This window comes from Lytechinus variegatus, chromosome 2 (assembly GCF_018143015.1).
Source record: "Lytechinus variegatus isolate NC3 chromosome 2, Lvar_3.0, whole genome shotgun sequence".
NCBI classification, from domain to species: Eukaryota; Metazoa; Echinodermata; class Echinoidea; order Temnopleuroida; family Toxopneustidae; genus Lytechinus; species Lytechinus variegatus.
Genome location: NC_054741.1, coordinates 27,285,529 through 27,307,388, shown reverse-complemented (window position 1 = coordinate 27,307,388; position 21,860 = coordinate 27,285,529). Strand labels below are relative to the sequence as shown.

The 21,860-nt window shown below is 35.2% G+C and overlaps 1 protein-coding gene across 1 annotated transcript; it reads right to left on the bottom strand.

The window, feature by feature from the left end:
• Positions 1 to 8,296: 8,296 nt before the first annotated feature.
• LOC121407723 (26S proteasome non-ATPase regulatory subunit 7-like) lies at positions 8,297 to 17,430 on the bottom strand. Its single transcript, XM_041598913.1, has 7 exons — positions 17,152 to 17,430; positions 14,092 to 14,184; positions 13,011 to 13,108; positions 12,307 to 12,387; positions 11,510 to 11,601; positions 9,845 to 10,007; positions 8,297 to 9,161 (listed from the first exon to the last, which is right to left on the bottom strand). The coding sequence occupies exons 1-7, from the start codon at positions 17,315 to 17,317 to the stop codon at positions 8,856 to 8,858; spliced, it is 999 nt and encodes a 332-aa protein (XP_041454847.1). The 5' UTR covers positions 17,318 to 17,430; the 3' UTR covers positions 8,297 to 8,855.
• Positions 17,431 to 21,860: the final 4,430 nt, after the last annotated feature.

Here is a 21,860-nt window from a genome sequence, read left to right as displayed (position 1 = left end):
TAGATTTAGAGCATTGAACTGAAATAGGTCACAGATGCATAAGAAATGTATTTGTAGAACTTTTGCATAGCTTTTAATTAAATCCAAGAGATAACTGGATTTCAAGTAAGAAAAAAACACTGATGTTGGTTTTTGAAATGATTTTTTTTAATACAATATGTTTATGCCTTGATATTTGTTCAGTAGCCCTCAATTTGATGGTGATTATGCACTTCAAAGTTCCCACTACCCACTGTTTGTTTTGGGGGTATTTTTAAGTATTTTGATAGTAATGAATCATTCAGGTGAAACACAATGCATATGACATTTACTTTCAAATACCCAGATAACAATCACGATTCAGCAATGTATTATGTCCGTTGATATTCTTGTTGTTTTTTTAAGTCAATAGAAATGACTGAAATTTTGAATAATTCTGTGTGTATATGTGCATGTGTACATGTACCTCATTATTGATATAGAGGTGGCATACGGCCAGTGAATTGATGAAATGAACATTATTTACAATTATATAAAAGTAAAGTTTTTTTATTCAGTAAGTAATACATGTAATGTGATGTAACCAAATGCAGCCAGTTGGTTAAATGATATCATATTTCTAGAATGAATTCAAGCCTTGCGCCAGTGCAATTATAACCTTTTATTAAGTACTTCTAAGCATATAGTTAAAATTTTTGAAAGACAACATTTCACACTGCACTGGTTTTTACCATAGATTGACAAACGATGTTTTCGTGACAATTCTTTTTGCTGTAAATAGTGCATATGATGCATTTAATGCCTCATCAAAAGTTATTACAGGGTTAGAGTCTAGACTTGTATATTCCATAGTTTATATAGAGTGCTTTAGAAACAGGGCTGGTATTCAATTAATGCATTTTTATTTTACTTTACATTTTCTTTTTTGCATTACTTAGCAGATCACTTCTAATTATTGTATTTATCAAGCTAGATGGAAGCAAAATACTTTTTAAAACCTTTGTGACATAACAATGTCTACAACAAATAATGCAAAATTAATCCATCTGTGCGCAGCATGTGTGACTGCGCATATGTACATCATCTGATGTACACTAAAATTGCACAAAAGCCCGTAATGTGGTTGACAGAGATGTAAGCAAAATACTTTTAGCCAAAAATGGCAATTTGATAGCAAAGATGGATAAGTATTTTGCTTTGCAGCTTTGGCAGAATGCTGATTGAAATACTTAAATTTTGTCATTTTGTCAGTTAGAAAAATTAGAACCTGCTCTTTTATGAATCAGCCGCTTTTGCCTTTACACTAAATATTCTTGTCATTTGAAGATTGAATGACTCTGTATGTTTGAGTCATAAATCATTGATATTAAGTTACTGGTAGATTCATACACAACATACACATTTGTGTTGGAGCTTAGCTTTATACCTAATTCAGAATGACATCATATTATTCATCATGCAATTGAGAGGGAAAGTCACCATTGACTTATCTTGACTTGAATATTGAAAGGATTTTGAAAGCAAATGCAAATGACAACTTCACCTTGAGGAAAATGGAAATGTTGACTCTCCAGAATGGTATACAATTCTATGTGCATTTTTTGATTGATTCATTAACTTTCCAGCTGTGGCATTTAAGAATTATTTTGCACTTTGGTAGAGATATTTCTAGAATTATGTCCATATATAGCTACTTCTAAACAATGCCAATGTTTTTTTTTTTTAATCAATTTGATGATCTGTTAAAAAAGACGGAAACATGAGATGAAGTACTTTATTAAGTTAACTAGGTCTCCTTGGTAAATTCTGCCATGTGACACTATCGAGCATCCATTGGATGATTTCTAGTTGATGTTGACCTTTGTTGTTCATGTTGGGTGGATGTTTACATCAGCACGGCACCAAAATTATGATAAGACTGGTCTTGGGGACAAGTCTCACTTAATGTTTTGCTATCAATGATGTGGTTTGGATCATTTTGGTTAGCTCAGATTATTTCTTTGCTATGGAAGGTAATCCGACTGTACTTCCAACACTGAACACTGAAATAATACAGTCTTAGCAGTCACTGAACTAGACTGTGTAAGCAACATAGGTGGAAATCTCTCCCCAAAGGTATGGGGGGCTGGAAAACTTGACAAGCAAAAAAAAAAGAAAAGAAGGTTATCACCCATCACCCCAAAAGCAAGGTCATATCGTCCAAAATACATGTTTTATTTCGATTTTGAATAATGTATATCTTTCCATCATAAAAGACCAAAAGTAGTAGGGGGACATTTGATATTGTGTCCCCCTACCATTTTGGGTAGGGATCCCCCGTGGGATTTCCGCCCGTGTTAGGCAACCAAGTTTACCAAGCGGCCGAGTCTCTTGTATGGACTACGGTGTGTGATAGTGTTTATTCAGAATTTAATTTGAATATACATGTAGATTTAGATATTGCAATATATTGACATCAAACTAACTGCACAGTTGTGTTATTAGCTGTGAATGACTACTTGTATATATTGAGCTATATTTTATGAAATATAAGTAAATCAATACTTTTCTTCTCCTTTCATCATTATGATACACCTGCCTTTTAAATTGATTTCATGTACATGTATTGAATGCATTTGCAATATTTTTAAACAGATGTACAGATTTTAAATCTTGAAATTCAGTACAAATGTACGTACAAGTAAAAGCTTGAATTATAGATTAATTTGGTAAGTAATGCATTATGTAGAAAATATATGAAAAAAATAAAATAGCCTAATAAAATTGAGTCTGCTATTTTCCATGTTGGAGTGTGCAGGAAACAGTGAATATAGGAAGAGTTGCATGATATATGGTTTAAGATGAGCAATTACTAATGGTCAGAGGAGATGTGTTAAAACATGAATCACTATGCATTATTTTCAAGAGCCATGTGACCAAACTATTTCTTATCAGAATTTGTAAGGAAAATATGTAAGTTTTGAAGGTTTCCATAGCGAAGAAGAGTGTAGTTGTTTCATGATAGTACACTATGTGCTTCTTTTGTGGTCATATGTTGGTCCTGAAAAGGCCAAAATATTGTTAGGCATTTGCTTGAAAAATAATTTTACCATGTGTGTGGACTCAGAGGAAAGTCATACCAAAAACAAAGGAGAAAAGGAAGGAGAACAACAAAGAGAGAGAGAGCAAGGGAGAGGGGTGGGAAGAAAATTTGAAAGTAGAGAAAAATTTGGGAATTGGAAAGGAAGAAAGATGAATTGAATGATGAAAATACATAAGACAATGAGATAAGAGAGGGGTAGAGAAGAAGAGAGGAGTAAAAAGAGAAGTTTGTTGAGGCATGAAAGAGGGAGAGATAAAAAGAGGGATTTGGAAGGGATTGGTACGAAGATTCGAACTGAAGAGAGGGGATATGAATAAGATGCTACAGACAGTAGATAACAAAATAAAAAAAAGAACCATAGCAAACAGTGTTGTAGTGCCTTGATGCTCGGCCTTGGCCTTAAGGCGCCTTAAGGCCTATTTTTTCAAAGCCTTGGCCTTGAACATTCAGGCCTTGGCCTTGAGAGGGCCTTGGCCTTGGCCTTGAGGATTTTGAGCCTTGAAATTTCAAGGCATTTTCAAGGCTTTTTCAAGGCATTTTGTATTTTGTACTTTTCATTTGTTTTATACAAGTAATTATAAATGTTTCAATTGTTCTGTACATCTAATGACACTAAATACTACCAGTCAGCTGCAGCAGAAGCAGTATATGTACCTAGCAGTGCCATCAATTGCAATTATCATCACATAATTATGTAACAAAGAGAAGTGATGAAAATTAATATTCTTTATTGGTAATATGACGTAATCATGACTAATAAGGATAATGACAATATCAATAATAATGATAATAATTACGATTAGGATTATAGTCAATGGCGTAACTACAGGGGGGCATGGGGCACGTGCCCCCCCCCCCCCATCGGCTGACTAAAAATAGGAGGAAAAGAGGGAGAAAGGAAGAGAAACGTAGTGGGAAAGAAGACAATGTTCATTATAATGTTATAATTATGTTATGTTACATTACATAAGAAACATTTTTTTCATATAAATGAAACATAATTTGCTCAGGGCATATGTCTTCATTGTTCCTGGTGCTCCCATTGTCTGTTTACCGAGATATATAATCCTGTTATACTAAAACCTCCCGTTTTCAAGTCAATATACACCAAACTACCAAATATATTTCCTCGCACTTCGAGTTATTCTTTTACATGTACGAAAGTATGCTTCTTTTTCATGAATACTGTAAGTGATTGTCCCATTTTAAGGTCTTAATATAAAACATTTCCTGTCCGTGCTTACGTTCGCAGTAGTGGATTGGTGAAAGATGTCTGCTCTCCATCAATTCCTAGAATGAGTCCTTAAAATCTTCCTTTTTCTGTTTTCTGATCTGAATATCAAAAATTTTCAGCTCGCGCTTCGCACTCGCATCATTTGGTTAGTGAACTATGTAAGTCCTTCTTGAATTCCTACAAACAAGCCTTAAAATGCCCCTCTTCAGGTCTGAATTTCCTAAATTTTCAGCTCGCGCTTCACGCTCGCAAGATTTGATTAGTGAGATGGGTATGTTAATTGTTAATCATGATTACAAGTGCTTTATGTGCATGTTTAGATGTAATTCTAACAAAATCAGCAAGCGCTTATTGGCACTCCCATTAGATGACTATGGTGAGATGTGTATAATCTTAATAGATAAAAGATTCCTAAAATATAGTCCTTAAAATCTTCCTGTTTGGGGTCAATATCTACAAAAATTTCAGTTCGCGCTTCGCGCTCGCATTATTTAACAAGACAGGTACGTATCATGATTACAAAAGATTGATTGTAATGTCCCTTTTTAGGTTTGAATATCAAAAATTTTAAGCTCGCGCTTCGCGCTCGCATTATTTGACTAGTGAGATACATGTCCGTTTATTGGCACTGTCCTTATAAAAATATCTATATTAGTTCAGAATACCTGGCAACTGGGAGCGCTTTGCGCGCTCACTAGGCAATTCCAAGCTTTTGCTGGTGCCCCCCAATGCCGTGACCCACGGTACGCCACTGATTATAGTGATTTTATGACAGGAATAATTCTGACAGATCTGACTACAATTTTGACAACAATTTTCATACTCTAAAAATAGCTTACTCTAAAGAATGATAACAAGGTTGATTTCTATTCCATTAGGTTTTCCTTCTATTATTTTCTTTGACCAATAAGAATGTTTTAAGTCTTAATGATATTCTGAAAAGATTCGGTAAACTTGAACACAAACTTCAATTTCGTCATTTCCAAATGGGCTATGGCATCAATGGCATGATGAGCCAAAAATTTTGAGGGGCCAAGCATGGCATACAGAGCAAAATTTTAGGTTTCAAAATCAACAAAATTTGGATTGTGCTTGCATAAATTATTGTTAAGTAAGGTTCGCATTCAATTTACACAAAAAAATGCTTAGAATGTCTAGTTTTTAGATCGGAATATTACAAATTTTTGAGCTCGCGCTTTGCGCTCGCATTTTTTTGATTGGTGAGTTATGTATCCTATTTACATGTATGAGTCACTAAATGCAGTCCAGAACAGCTTCCTTTTCTGGTCACTAAAAATTTCTGCTTGTGTTTTGTGCTCGCGTTAATTTGTTTAGTAAGATGCACACCTTTTTCATGATTACAAAAACAGCTCAAAATATTTAAATTTCATTTCTTATTACAACATCTCGCAAGGATGCCCTTTTAACAGTGATTGGCACCATTAAATTGACCCAAAATCGAGTTTTACAACTTCAAAATTGATTTTTTTTTCAAAACCACTTGCTCGCTATGCTTTCTATAGCGGGAAATTAAAGCCTAAATCAAAATATCTGTCTTATCAATTAGAAATCACTTAAAAAAGCTTTGCTGAACTGCACCAAAATTCTCATTTTGACTTATACTGTAAGTGCATTTTTGGCTTTGACCTCCCCCCAAAAAAAAAATACATTCTGCCTCCCCTGTCCCAGGTAGAGGAGAAAGACATGTTGAGAATGGGCATGCCATGATCAGATCACCTTGGTAATAATAATTATTGCAATGTGAATCGCCTAGAACAATAATGAATTGTACAAATGTAACTATATGCTGATATGTTTATTTTAATTTGATGTCTAAATCTACATGATCTATCATAAAATTATATTCGTTTTAAATGTACAAGGGTAAAAATTTTTGCTCGCTCACACCTTTTATACTTTTGGTCCTGTGTGTCATGTATGCCGCCTAAGCATTGTTGTCTTTTTTTTCCATATATTGTACAATTGAAATGCCTTGGCCTTGGCCTTGGCCTTGAGGTTTTCAGGCCTTGGCCTTGGCCTTGGGTTTCCATGCCTTGGCCTCAGCCTTGGTTATTGAAGCCTTGGCCTTGGGTATTAAAGCCTTGGCCTTGGCCTTAGCCTTGGAGGTTTGAGCCTTGACTACAACACTGATAGCAAATTATTTGTTAAATTATTCCTTCATTTCTCTACTCAATGTACCTCACCTTAGTAATTCAATGCAATTTCATTGTATTAGATATAATTGCCATACCCAAATCTCCCTTTTTTTCTTTCCTAAGCTTAATGTTCAGAAAAATTGAAAAATTTGTTGATTAAAATATTGTTTGGCAGGTAAAAGGCAACATAGCCAATATTATTGAAAAATATTGTTTTTCAGGCTTTTTTTAACATTAACTAAATTCACTGGTGTTTTTGTAGTACTTTGATTTATAAAAAATGGCAAATTGCCCTTAAATCCGAATTTGGGCTACAGGAAGGGCAATATCGAGCATGCCTTTACCTTTGATTATTGTCCTGAAGTCAAACAAAATCCCAAGAGATCTGACTTGTGCAAATTCACCTGCATTAGGCAACATTAAACATCGATTCGCTGCATTCAGAATTCTATTTGGTTCCATGACATTTGCTCCGGCGACAATTGCTCTGCTGTGAATTCCACACACTAATGGAATCACAAACTTCAACACTGGATTTAACACTATGCCCTATTCTTAACCTAAACCTAAAATAAAACCCTATTGCCAGCTTAACTCTGTATCTTAGACAAAATAAAACCCAGAGCAATTGTCTCCAGAGCAAATGTCGTGTCACCCTCTATATATCAAACAATACACAATACTTTGACACCAGAATGGACACATACATTTGAGAAATTTTATTGTTTTGTAACAAAACATAAACATAAATGACATAAGACATAAAAATTGAACAATAGCAAACGGTACTATAAATACATGTCTTGGTCAGGCTTATAACGCCAACCCTTACTTTCTTCATACTTAATCTAAACGAATGACCAAGACATTCAGATACACGGACATCCCTTCCCTTCCTTTGCACTATGATATATCGAAGAGAGTATATTGATAGTTTTATCAATGTGGCTTATTTCTTTTCCTTAAAGGAAACAAAATAAAAATAAAAGACAAATACTAACTGTCTGCCCTTTCATACCCGAGGTGATCATATATTTATGCATATCAATTTTGAAGTGACCGTCTTAACAATGATTGAAGAAAAACAAAATCGATTTGAAATAAACAAACAAAATAAAAAAGAAAGAAGAAAGATAAAATAATCTTCCAAACATAAATTGGGGAGATGCAATCCTGAACATATCTGAAACTGCCATTTGGAGGGTATTTTTGAAGAGACAATGCACAAGTACATCAAGGTATTCTGATTCTGTTGCCGATGTACATAGATCTGCCTAATCAATAATGTGTTATCAGTATTAATCATGAATTTGTCAAAATATGAGCACCATACCTGATCCTATCTTTAATGTCATAATTATTACCAAAGAGTCAGTAGTCTTACAGAGCCGATGCACTGCCAATGCAAGTTGATTCCTATAGATTTGTAATCACCTGCATCAACAGGTATCAACTATCTTTCACTGTATAAATTCTGTGGCCCGAATCCACGAAGGTGGTTTTGAAAACCCACGGTTGAGTCCATGGTTTATGCAGATTTCCTGTATAAATTACGCTTAATTTAGCGCGTACATTAAAAAATGCCCAAAGTTGATGCGCGCTTTTGTCACAGTGCGCCAAATTGCCGTCTGTTGCCATGGTTATCCTATTTTATTCACGAGTCCACTGTTTTGAATTAATGAGTCCACTCTTAAAACATTGGACTCATGAATAAAATAGTGTATCTAACCATGGTAACAGGCATCAATTTGGCGCACTGTAACAAAAGCGCGTCAGCATTGGAATTTTTTATACACGCTAAATTAAGCGTAATTTATACAGGAAATCTGCATGAACCATGGATTCAACCATGGGTTTTCAAAACCACCTTTGTGAATTCGGGCCTGTAAGTTTATGTTTTCTATTTTGATGCAATGGAATGTAGAAATCAACAACCTACAAATTGAAAATAAATAGTAATTTTTTCTAGTTATTTGAGTATAAATTCAAGCTTCAATCCAACAACATGCATAAGCACATATAAATATCTTTGACTTGGACAATACAAAAATTAGATTAATTTTTTGTTCGACACCCCCCCCCCCATTATATTGTATACTCATTAAATTTACTAACTGATAAGGGGGATATTCCTTGATAAAAACAAAATTAAAACTAGCGTTCCATCTTCCATGCAGGAGCATTATTTGATTTTACAATTTTGTTTTAAATTCAATGAAATAAGTTTGGCTTTACAAGGGAAATTAAATAAATTCTAATCGTATCATGTTTCCAGGCATCCATCAAATCTTGATCACATATCCAAGCTGTCCATGATAAGAAAATCTTCATCTGAACATTTCTTGCTGATGCTCCATCAAAGAGCCTGCTATTCAAGTCCATGTGATATCCATCACCTCAAAGTCTACTTTTTATCCTTCGACTTGGAATCCTTCTTATCTTTGCTCTTGTCGTCCTTATCATCCTTCTTCTCCTTATCATCCTTTTTCTCTTTGTCATCCTTCTTTTCATCCTTCTTCTCTTCCTTCTTCTTGCCTTCTTGCTTCTCAAGGTCTCTGTTTTGAATCTTGTTGTTGATGAGGTTGTGAAGGGCGAGGATGGAGCGGATGAGGGAGGCGAGGTAGACCACGAGCATCTGGTCGTTGGTCTTGGTGGTCAGGGATTTGACAAAGTCGCTCAGGTTCACATCGGGTAGTAGGTTGAATACATCCTTGGGGTAACAGGGAGGTGGATAGAGAGAGAATTGTAAATTTAAAATTCTGGTCTCGGTGACATCCAACATCATAAATGTGGTGTAAATAATTAGAACTCTACACAAAGAAGTTGATGGCACTATGCTGTTATAGCATCGCATCATAGGTAATCATATGCTTTATTACCATTACTAGGATGCTGGAAACACTTGCGCTGTTTGTGATAACAGCACAGAATGCCATCACTGAACTGATTTGCATCGAGGAACAGAGTTTAATTTACCAACAGAGACAAGTTACCACACACTAGTATTAACCGTTCTTAGACTTATCAAGACATGACAAATACATGAGCGTTTACAGAAGAGGGGACGCCTTGAGATGGGAAGAGTGAAGCCAGCCATGCCAGCACAGTAAATTCACTTAAATGGCTTATATCATTTGGAAGCTTTCATATCAACCCTAAAAAAATGGGGGGGGGGGTGGTATTCTGCCCCGTAGTTCTTTTTTTTTTTGGGGGGGGGGATTTTTGTGATTTTGTGAGTCTCACGTATCTTTGGCACCAAACTTGCAATACCCAGATTAACCTAACTTGTTTTAATACAATGTCTACATGCTTCATGCATTTCAGATTAACACGTTTGCAAGCTAATACTACATTTATTCAATATTTTCTTGATATCCCTCAAGCACCACTGACCTGTAATTGATAAATGATGGTATGGTTGATGGGTAATTCTCCTGCTGCAACCTTCTGTAAATAACCACTGATGTGTTGAATCTGTGATTGTAAACCTTTCAAACCTAACAGCTGAGCTGTAATCCTCTGAGATAATGTTCCTACGCTTGTGTCTTTGATATCCCTACAGCGAAACAAAGAACAATAATGATTAAGAGTATGGTCACGGATGTAAAGACATCATACAATAATAATCTGATTTCTTATCAGTGTGTGACATTGTAAGAAAATTGAGTTGCAATTGAACACATATCAACTCTTAATTTATGTGGGTAATACTGCGTAACCTAAAATACAACGTAAAATTATGCTTGGTTTACAATCAACCACAAGAACTATGCTTGATTACTCAAGCATAATTCTTTTTATAATTTAGCATAACTTAGGTATAATTGAAAATCTGCAATTTACATGTTTTGACTTTAAATGCCATTATGAATGTCATTCTTAGGTAAACTCGTTGTTTGGAAGCGACCTCAATCATTCAGTTTACATAGACATGGCATGATATCTATCATTCAACAAGATATCACCCTGTTGATTCACTTTCTTCAAAACTATCAGGAGCCAATAACAAAATGCTTAGACTGATCGTAAAATTCTCTTCTAAGATTGATTACATAGACTACAATGTACAATTAATTGTGAAAATCAAGTGTACGATCAACCGCTAACCTTTGTGTAACGGAACCCAGGAGTACAACCTCAAATTATATCACTACAGTATAAACAAATAAATACAAACATAGGAGTAAATCTAATTTCTTAAAATTTTAAGAAAAAACTTTTGAAGACATATTTTATAAGAAAATGATTACAGAAATTCTTCACTAACTTCACCTGTTGAATTTTCTGTAGTCCTTTTCTTGTTTTCTATCATTCTTCCAGAAAGGCAAACACTTCATTAACACTTTATCAATGATTGTTTCCCCCCCTAGCATGTCTGTATCATTGTATGTTTTATTTTTCATTCCGTCCTTGTTCGTTCTTTACTGGGCTGGAACTACTAAAATCCATCTGATCTTTAAAGAGAAATTCCAGTAGTTTGCAGTAAACACTGATTTCATGAGAAAGTCTGTAAAACCAGGCTTAATTGTCAGTATATCATCGAGGATCTAGATCTGATAAAGTTACATTAACTGAACTTTGTGAAATCTTGAAATCTATGCTGAAAAATGTTCACACTGAAGATCACCAACATAGATAGGCACATGTGGGACAGTGTATTATTATTGCTGGAATAAAGACCCGACGGAAGTGACCGAATTCGCGCTTATTTTGCTTATTTCTCAGCAATTACACAATTTCTTCCAGAATCCTTTGGCACATATTTTTTATTCATACAAACAGACTCTTGGGTGGTCATTATATTAGATTCTGTAAAAAGTCATTTTGAGATCGTTACCAATACTGGAATTTATCTTTAATGCCAGTCTGCACTCAAAGATTGTTTTGTACATTATTTTACTGTATGACCATTTTCTCTACACTTGTACCTTGTATTGTTGTTCTTTCTTGCCATTATGTAAGTTCTCACTTTTATACATTATTTTTATCGAGTGAAAGGAATGAATTGAAAAAAAGTGAATGACTGCTATATGTAATTGTTCAATGCTGTAATCTTACCTAAGTAGATGTTCTACTCCTACTTCTTCTGCTTCCTCCGCACCCATCTCACTTGGGATGTGTTCAAACGTTTTACTCGTTGGTGTCCCATCCTAAATCATCAGGAGAAAATTAGGTTTAAGGAGTATAAGTCTATTTATGTCGGTTTATCTACTCTAATGTACTTCGGAAAATCTAATTTGTGTAATTCTATTGAACAACATATTCAATTTCATTTATATTTTTGTATAAATTTTTGATTTTTTTCAGGGAGAAAAGGATGAGGATCCAAAATAACGTAATTGCATTTGTAGGTTTTGTGAGCATACGAACTGGGTTTAGACTAGTTTCCATGGTTACTGCATGCTCACTAGTTCTACCGATGCACAATAATAAAAATGATTTTTTTTTTCTTCTTTTGTCTGTCATTTCAATTCACCGTCCAATTGGGTGTTTCATCTTGTTTTTTTTTTCTTCTTTCGGGGGGGGGGGGGGGTGGTATTTGGATGTGTCTTAACTCAGTTTTAATTCATAAATTATCATTTCCACAAAAGGATGTTTAAGTTTGAGCCACTGCCAACTTTAAAGCTTGAAGTATACATGGAACAATGAGGCAATTTGGAAAATCATGTTCTAGTGTAAATGCATAGATTTCACATTGTATGTCACAGTGAATAACCCTAACCCATCAAGTTCATTTTAATAAAGAACATTAATTTCAGGTAGATGCAATAAAAAATGGTGTGATATTTAGGGCATATTCTTTGGGAAGGGGAAGAAAGTACCAATGCATATTATTTTTCTTTTTTTATACTTACATCATGTACTTCTTCTACTGCATAGTACGCTTCTGTTGGCAATCCCAGTTCTTTGGGTTTTGCATCAATGATACATAATACCTATCAGAAGAGGAAGAAAACAATGATCAACATAAGAATTATAATCACACTCTGTAGATATATTAAGAGTTCAAAATAACATGTTCAGTTAACTCACAGAAGTTACACTGGCCAATGATTTTAAGAGGAATGAAATTAATTACAAGGAGGCGAGGGCGGGGGAGTAAAATTTATGAACACACAATTGCCTAACACTTGAAATTCACAATACAGTAATTGATATCAGATTTATAAAGTAGAACAATAGTTCAGTTGGTTATATAGAGTTATTAATCCAGAGAATTTTTTTAAAACTATGTTGATGAATAGTGATCTGCAAAGCATTAACAAAAAGAGGTACATCATTTGAGAAATGACCAATCAAGATAATATCCCTACTACCCTAATCCAACATACATGGATCAAAATGGTCATAAAAATGTCCACCCTAACCAACTTTACCCTCTGATTGAACCTGCTTTACTATTAGTTATAGCTGAAGAAAGATATGTAAAATTTTGTAAGTTTGAACCAGAATTATTCATGGAGTCCGATACATCATAGCTTTTAACATTACAACTGGTGATAATCAATTTGCAATACCATGCAACCATACCAATTTTACAGAATAAAGAGATACTTACAGAATTTGGGCAGTATTTCCTGATGAGTTCATTGATTGCAATGTCATTCTGATGAAGTTTTGGTCCTGTATGGTACCATCCCACTATCTTTTCCCTTGCTAGATTGGACAACATGAAAACATAGAAAGTAATAAATGAAAGCAGGAAACAAACCTAGAAATACACATACAGGTAATGTGAATCAATACAACTACGTGTGATGAGAAATCATTGGGAATTATTGAGATGCAGTAGGTTTTATCCTTTAATCCTGTCATAATAATTACTTATCTTTTTAAGGAGTGGATTTGAATGAAGCAACAACGATGTACAGTAGATCTGGGCCCCGTTTAATAAATCTTGTTACAATAACAAATTTGCAATAACAGTTAAAAGCTACTGAAATCCTTCATTCTGATTGGCTGGTGATAAATTTGTTATAAAAATTATGCATTTGTTATTATAACAAGTCTCTGTGAAACGGGGCCATGTTATGTATAAAAATAAATGAAAGTAGATGAAGTAAACACTGATTTCATATGAAAACCAAGATTAAATGTCACTACCGTTCATCATTGTAGATCTAGATCTTTTAGTTGAACTGAATTTTGTGAAATCATGAAATCTTAGCTGGAAACCGATCACAATGAAGATCACTTACAGTGTATAGTTGTTCCTTGGAAAACAAGCCTGGCGATTTCATGCTTGTTGTTTTCTTACACAATCTCTTCCAGAATCTTTTGGCATATTTTTTATTTTTTTATTTATGCAGACAGACACTAGGGTGGTCATTTGATTGGATTCTGTCAGTTAAACTCATTTTGAAAATAGTTACCAGAACAGGTATTTTTCTTTCATGATTGTTGGCTCCACTGCTGCTCTGTGGAACATGTATTTTCATTACCAATGATAATAATCAGCATATAGTCTGCTCTCCATACTTCATTATATCAGTGTTTACATATAATAAACATAAATGCCAGTCCGCATCGAAATGATGCAATTCAACTTGAAAATATATTATTCCTGCCTACTGAAATGAAAAGGCTTATTCAATTCAGATTGCTATATGACTCGTCTTGAAATAAAATGACCAGCTTACCATTGACTTTCTTGAACATTGTGTACATGTTCTCAAGATAATCGTGATCCAAGAACCAAACAGAAGCATCTTTGTCATCTTCATCAAATGGAACTGAGGAGAGAGAGAGATAGAAAGGTGATAGAACTTGTTATCAATAGTGATTGTTGGGGTAGAGACTATTCTTGATGTTTCAAATCATATATCTATTCTCTTTAGTTTCCTGTACATGTCTCAATCGGCACAATGTTGGCTAGCCTATAGACTAAAAAGAAAAGAAAAAACATATTGGCATGTAAATCATCACAAAATAAACTATGCATCCGGTTTGCAATTACCCCTCATTTAGCAATCCAACATTTTATTTCTCTTCTATTTTCATGACTTGAATATATCTCAAATAAATTTGAACAGTTTCCCTTTGAATAAGTCAAGACCATTACTTCAATATCATGGTTTATTACTGTAAAATTCCTTGATTACGCTCTAAATATCTAATATTTTCACGTCCTGAACCACAAAGTTAAACTTCAATGATTGTGGGCATAACTGGGAAGACAAGTCCATGTCAAGGTGTCGGCTAGTCAATACGTCCTTGCTTATAATGCCAATGACATTCACACCCCTCAATATCTGATATCAGTCATGATTCTTGTGTACATCATGTATGTTACAGGTGATGAGCAGAGTATGAAGAGGGGCCCCATGTCTGCGCACCTAAAAATTCACCTTACGATTAAACATGAATTTATTTTCATTAAAAAAAAAGTGGAATGCCTCTGGCCGTCTCACCTGCATCACGCGATTCAACATAGCAGCATTGCTGACTTTGAAAACTACTATAACTCACACAAGATGTTCAGTGACACTTGGTTACTCTTATTTACACATTTTATGAACTAGACCAATACACTTACAGAGATAGGATGGTAATTCAACAAATACCCCCAATGTGGCCAAAATTCATTGACCTCACATGACCTTTGACCTTGATCATGTGACCTGAAACTTGCACAGGATATTCAATGATACTTGATTACTCTTATGTCCAAGTTTCAAAAGTCAAATCAATAAACTTGCAAAGTTATGATGGTAATTCAACAGATACCCCCATTATGGCCAAAGTTCATTGACCTTTGACCTTGGTCATGTGACCTAAAATGCGCACAGGATGTTCAGTGATACATGTACTTGATTACTCTTAGGTCCAAGATTTATGAACTAGACCAACATACTTTCAAAGTTATGATGGTAATTCAACAAATACCCCCAATTCGGCCTAAGTTCATTGACCCTACATGGCCTTTGACCTTGATCATGTGACCTGAAACTTGCACAGGATGTTCAGTGATACTTGATTACTATTATGTCCAAGTTTCATGAATCAGATCCAAAAACTTTTAAAGTTTTGATTGTAATTCAACAGATACCCCCAAATCGGCCAAAGTTCATTGACCCTAAATGACCTTTGACCTTGGTCATGTGACATGAAACTCACGCAGGATGTTTGGTGATACATGATTGACCTTATGTCCAAGTTTAATGAACTAGGTCCATATATTTTCTAAGTTATGATGACATTTCAAAAACTTAACCTCAGGTTAAGATTTTGATGTTGATTCCCCCAACATGGTCTAAGTTCATTGACCCTAAATGACCTTTGACCTTGGTCATGTGACATGAAACTCTAAAAGGATGTTCAGTAATACTTGATTAACCTTATGGCCAAGTTTTATGAACTAGGTCCATATACTTTCTAAGTTATGATGTCATTTCAAAAACTTAACCTCAGGTTAAGATTTGATGTTGACGCCGCCGCCGCCGCCGTCGGAAAAGCGGCGCCTATAGTCTCACTCTGCTATGCAGGTGAGACAAAAAATCAGTTGATAAAGTTCTTATATTCTTACAAGTGTGCTCAAAATCTCATTTTTAGATTGAACAAAGAAGTGGTGCTCCATGTCTCTCTGCGCACCCATTCTTTTTACACATGATTCAGAGTTTTGAGGGATAAAGGCTGCATTTTGAGACTGTCACAGCATCACTCACATGAAATGCCTGAAAATTCAAATCAGATATTTTAATGATTATCTACCTATGCATTGCAGGTGTGAAATTTGTGGTCATTGTGTCTTCTTATTCGAATTGCACAGATACAAATATGCGCTGCAGACAATGGCTACTGCACAGACTTGGGGGACCTTCCAGTCTATATTGAATTGAATCTGCTTAAAGTGAAATTCAATTGAACCAAACATGAAATTTTAACTTGCTTTTGTGATATGCAATAGGGTCTGCATGTATGGTGTATGGCAGTGAGTCCAATCTTCGAACGTGTCCATACTTTGCGGACGGTCATTATCTAAAAAAAATATTCAATATCTTTAAAATCTGACATCATCAACGTAAAAAGTGACCTAAAATTACCCTCTACAACTAGTGTAAGTTTCTTTAGAAAGAGTTCAGTAATTATGAAAATACAAAAAAATTGGCAAATTTGTCACCACACCACTAGCGCCCATTCCGAAGAAATCTGAATTTCTCAGCAAGCATCATCACGATCACTATATCTTCAGTTTGGTACTGACCCATTCTATACCATTTTGCCATCAATCTGATATAAATATTTCACCTTTTGCTTTTATCTCCACAAAAACTTTGGTCCGCGAAGTTAGATCACACTTTTTCAGAACGGATTTCCAGCACAGCGCGCAGATCGTCAATCGGAATAAAATTTTTAGATCACGATACCGGCTTAACCCCTTCACCTACTTTACAATATCATCAATGATTTTATAGTTTAGGATCTTGCCTTCAATTTGGTCGTTTTTTTAAATTGGTTTTGGATAAAATTTGAATAAATTTTGAAAAAAATTTAAGCCTGAAAAAACATTTTCAAAACTAAAGGTCCACGTAGTTTGTTTGGCCTTGGACACCCCATCATCATCAACCCACTCCACATATTCTTTGTAATTTCCTAAAATAATTTTACATTACACTATTATAAAGGTCTAATGTTAGTTCTCCTAGAACAAGCTAGGCCCTTGAGATCTTGTGTTTCAATCAATGTGATTCATTTTTTACCTGCGAAACAATTTGCAATGTCAAGCACTCCCTGTCTCCACGATCCCAGCAAAACGCCGACGACTCTCCTTTGATTTCGTATCCTGTTGAAGTGATCAACAACACTGAGAAGCACTAGTGGATGGACAACCACTTTCTTTATTTCGTTTGTCGGTGCAGACATCATTTACTACAATTTTAGTGAACGTTTGAATCGTCAATTTCTCACACACTAATTTTTGCACGTGTGGGTCTGACAAGTGAGTTGAAATGAATCGACAATAAAAGTTGTTGCTAAATTTGAACACAGATGGCGCTAAAGCAGAAAGTTGAGCAGGACATGGGCATAGAACATCGTTGGATATGGGAGGCAGGTATAGGGTCTGGAAGTAGTGAAAAAAAAAATGTTTTTAAGTTTCAATATCACGAATTTGTTATCATATTGAGGGTTATAAAAGGGTGGATATGATTTTGATAAACTTAATAAATATGAAAAGCAACACAACAATGTTTTATCAAAATCGGATGAAAAAATACGAAATTGCGCATACTTTGTCTTCATTGCCTTTTTTTTCTGTTTCTACTCTGTTGTACGAAATTTTATTCGTAACAAACAAGTTGTAGCAATTATAATCCCACACTTTGGATCAGAGGCCAATCATTTTTCATGGAACAAAAAAATGAATGATTCATGATAAAAAAAAATACAAATAGAAAACAAAACAGGTTAGGAGAAGACGTTATGTCACCAATCAATTGGTGACATGCGTGTAAACTGTTGCACCATGATTAGCATGGTCAGAGATAGACAGGGTGAACTTTAGGTATTGTAAATTCAGTCACACATCTTTTTTTCAGATTTTTATTTCTTCCTTCTAGTTCCATTGACCCGAAAGCGACAAACAATTGTCAGAAACTATTTTTTTTTCAAGTTCAAAAAGGAAAAACAAACAATTTTTTCGGGGCAATCAATATTCTTTATTCATAATTTTTTTTATTACGAATTTCACGAATGGAATAATATACCCTTACTGTTTTCATTTTATTTTCTCAACAAAAGTTTATAAGATACTATACGGATTTATCTGCACAAAATGTATTTGTAGGGCCTACTAATGGATAAAAGAAGAATAAAATCTTATTAATTTCTTGTTTTTTTTTTTTTTTTTTTTTTTTTTAAACAAGTCCACACCTAGTTACCAGTAATGCATATAGCATTTCCATTTATTTGAAAGCAGGATAAAAGAGCATTGTAGATTAAATGCCTTGCTCACGGGCATGGTGCAGCGGCCGAGGATCGAACCCGGACTTTCCATGTATAGCCAGGCGCCTTAGACCACTCGGCCACGGCACCTGCTTGTTAATTTTTCCTTTTAATCGAATCGATTGAGTGTCCTGACTACTGGGCTGACTGGAACATGAACGGTCAGAACATTACTTTGTCAATTTGACCAAAACAAACAGGAAGACGTGTAAAAAGGTATCAAGCCTATATGTGCTGATTTGTTTACGTATCGTTTTATTCCTTGCTCTTGTGATAGGTTGGGGGCTTGAGGCAAGGACTTACCTTGGTTGAGGCAATGTGCGTATGCTTTTAAATTATAAATTACAACATAAGTGATCATAGCCATAGAGACATCTCTATGATCATAGCAGATAATTATAACAATGACCAGGCCTGGTCACTAGATGGCGCTATACCACTTTGGGTTCGAGGCCGCAACGAAAATGTGCCAAGGTGAAGACATTTATTTCCACATGATGCCAGCGAAGTAGTCCAGTCTCTCGACCTGTTCATGGACATGGCCGTGGTATTTCATAGGGGAGGGGGGGGGGGTGTTCTTACTTCCATCTCTCTGCCCTTTTCTTTCTTCTTTTTTTTCTCCTTTTTTTTTTATTTCACTACTTGAAAATTAATAGGGACAGTCGCCCTGTCCCATGCATGTACCGCCACTCTGGGCCGATTTGATATTGTTAATACTTTCCTTTTGGTTCTTTACAACGGGAATATAAAAATAAGTGTTTTTTAAGTGAGTATAGGACCGTCTGAAATTATATTTTTATAGGCATTATCTCATGTGTTGTGTTTTGTTTTCTATCCATTTTGGGGGCTAAGTTTTAATTTTCGAGTGAGCTATATATCTCTAAACAAGTGTCACAAATCTGTGTGGTTTTATTATTGATGCTTGCTTCATAGTTAGATTCCACCTTGTTGGCTTCCATCGACACTCAATTAAACGTCACAATGGAAAGTGGGCGGTGTTTTTCCGTACTGCGGTGGTTCGTTCTAATTACCCGTGACCGCCAGAGTCTCATAAATCTCTCATTTTGAACATTTTCAGCAAAAACCTTTAGAACATGGAAGCTTTTACGGTGTTGTGTCCAAGTGAAAGCGAGAGTAGTTAAAGGCTTCACGCTAAAAACACTGAATAATATTTTGCCCAATAACCCAATCATGGGTAAAACGGGAACATGCATGTTTCCTGGGTTTTTTTAACCCCATATTGGGCTATTTCCACGCAACATTGCGTAAAATTTACAAAATATCTGTTTTATCCAACCAACATGCATGCTAACTTTTTTACCCAATATTTGGTACAACTTTTTCTTTTAATGGGAGCAAACTTTATTCATGAGGAAGTTTATAATCGTGGTGATCGGATAAGCATGAATTTAGATTTGGATTTTTTTTTAATGAGTGAATGCCGACAGAGTCGTTAAAATTGTTGTTTTGTTGGTTGAGAGAGAGAGAGGGGGGGGGGGGGGGGGGGGAGAGGCGGAGGAGTGACATAGAAAGGAAACAATAATTAAATACTATTAGATCAATAAAAAAAAACGATTACGTAGATTTTATCAAATTATTATTTTGTTCAAAATAATATAACGATGAATTCACTTAACTTCAAATAAATTCTTTGGTCTTCTCATTTAACATCTGTTAGGCCTATTGAAAACGAGGTGACGACGAGATATGAAAAGAAAGTGAAGGGAGAGAACTGGGCGAGGGGGGCAAAGGAAGGGGTGAGGCAACCGGGAAGAATAGAAATTGGCGATGCCGAAAAAAAATGGGGGGGGGGGGAACTGAGCATGCATTTAATCAAGACGTCTATATGAGAAAATCTCTGAGACATTACATACCATTTTATTTTCTAAACACGATGCCAGGCTCAATCAAAGCCGGCAGAATGACGTATCTGTTTTGAAAAAAGTTGACATTAAAACGACATTTTATGCCAACATTTCAGACCCCTGTCGAACTTATTATGGTCGCCGAACTATCAAAGGGACTTCGTGTTCTAGCAGTCAACTGTATCACGGAAAGAAACCGTTTTGAACATATTTTCACATTCCTTTTTCTCCCATCTCTAATACCTCATCCAGCACGATCGCCTATTTAGATTTTTCATTGACAAAAACCATCCCTTATCTTTTACTCACATATCCAGCATCTATTTATGCAAGTTTATTTCTTCTCTCTTCTTCTTCTTCTTCTTCTTATCTTAATTTGATAAAATTAATGATATTGATGGATTAATCCATATTTTCCCCATTTATCCTATTTTTCTTTTATTCTCACTACTTAAAAGATAACCCCACCCCAAGTAGCGCCGCCCCATATATTTTTTGTTACACAATATAAACGCTTTTTAATTTTTTTTTATACAGCATGGTTGTTAAACAACTACTGTAAGGTTCATTTAGTAAACAGTTTGTATAAACTTTTAAACAGCGATTTTCCCAGGGAGCTATATTCCAAACTCCCTGATTTTTAATACTTTATGTGTATCAAATGTAATGCACCAACAATACGTTTCTCTTAATTGTCTTCAGCGGTTGTATGACATAAAAGGTATCCTTTTGCCTATCATGCTTATTCGGTAATGTTTGTAGTCATCAACCTAAACATTATAGGGCCATTAATTTTCTCTTCTGCCATTCATAAGTGAAATCTTCTCCTTTTTTAACGCAGCACCAAAGGGCATTAGTGGTGTGATATATTGGGCATGTCCGTGAAACAATGCAGACACACTGTCTTGTTGTGTGGGCTGCCATGTTTTGAACCCGCAAGAAAATCTCTTGGATTTTCATTTTGCAGATGAAAGAAAGCAGTTGCAAAAAGGAAGAAAAAATACTTGGAACGTTTTAGAAAAGCTCGCCACCCCATCGAAACACGAAATAAATCCGCTTATGAGGGCAGAATGTAAGAGGTAGCACGCACGTTTTCAAAACCCTCGTCGATATAGGCCGACGTCATTTGTTTGTTATTATATCATTATATTCTCCCTGTTTCTGAAATTACGGGTGACTAAGTAAATTGGCAATCTAAAATTGATATTTGAAAAAATAGATATAAATACGTGGGATATACGCTTCAGTGACCTAATGAGCAAAAAAAAAATGAGGGATGTTACGAGCGAGCGAAACATGCCGGCAAAAATGTACAAAAATCTAATTTTGTGTTAGATTAGGACAAAGTTTCATATTTCACCAATTTCCCTTCCTTTTCCTTCTTTTTCTTCTTTTTACCCCATAGTCGTGAAAACTTTGGTGGTGCATGGCCCCAAACCTCCTTCCCATCAGTATATACGCAAGTGTATAGGCCTAGTATTTTCATTTAGGTAGATGCCACAGTATTTTAGAGCATACGTTTTCAAATCTTCAATAAAAATTAGGCCTATAATAATCATCTAGGCCTATTTGTCTTGCCTGTATACATTAATATACATATC

What these genes read in the sequence shown, in the direction of transcription:
- LOC121407723 (XM_041598913.1), bottom strand. Translation starts at nt 17,317, where the DNA reads ATGATGTCTGCACCGACAAACGAAATAAAGAAAGTGGTTGTCCATCCA. An exon ending in AATGTTCAAGAAAGTCAATG is followed by an intron (nt 13,109 to 14,091) that starts GTAAGCTGGTCA and finishes TGTCCAATCTAG; the next exon opens with CAAGGGAAAAGATAGTGGGA. An exon ending in GGAGTAGAACATCTACTTAG is followed by an intron (nt 10,008 to 11,509) that starts GTAAGATTACAG and finishes GTTTCGCTGTAG; the next exon opens with GGATATCAAAGACACAAGCG.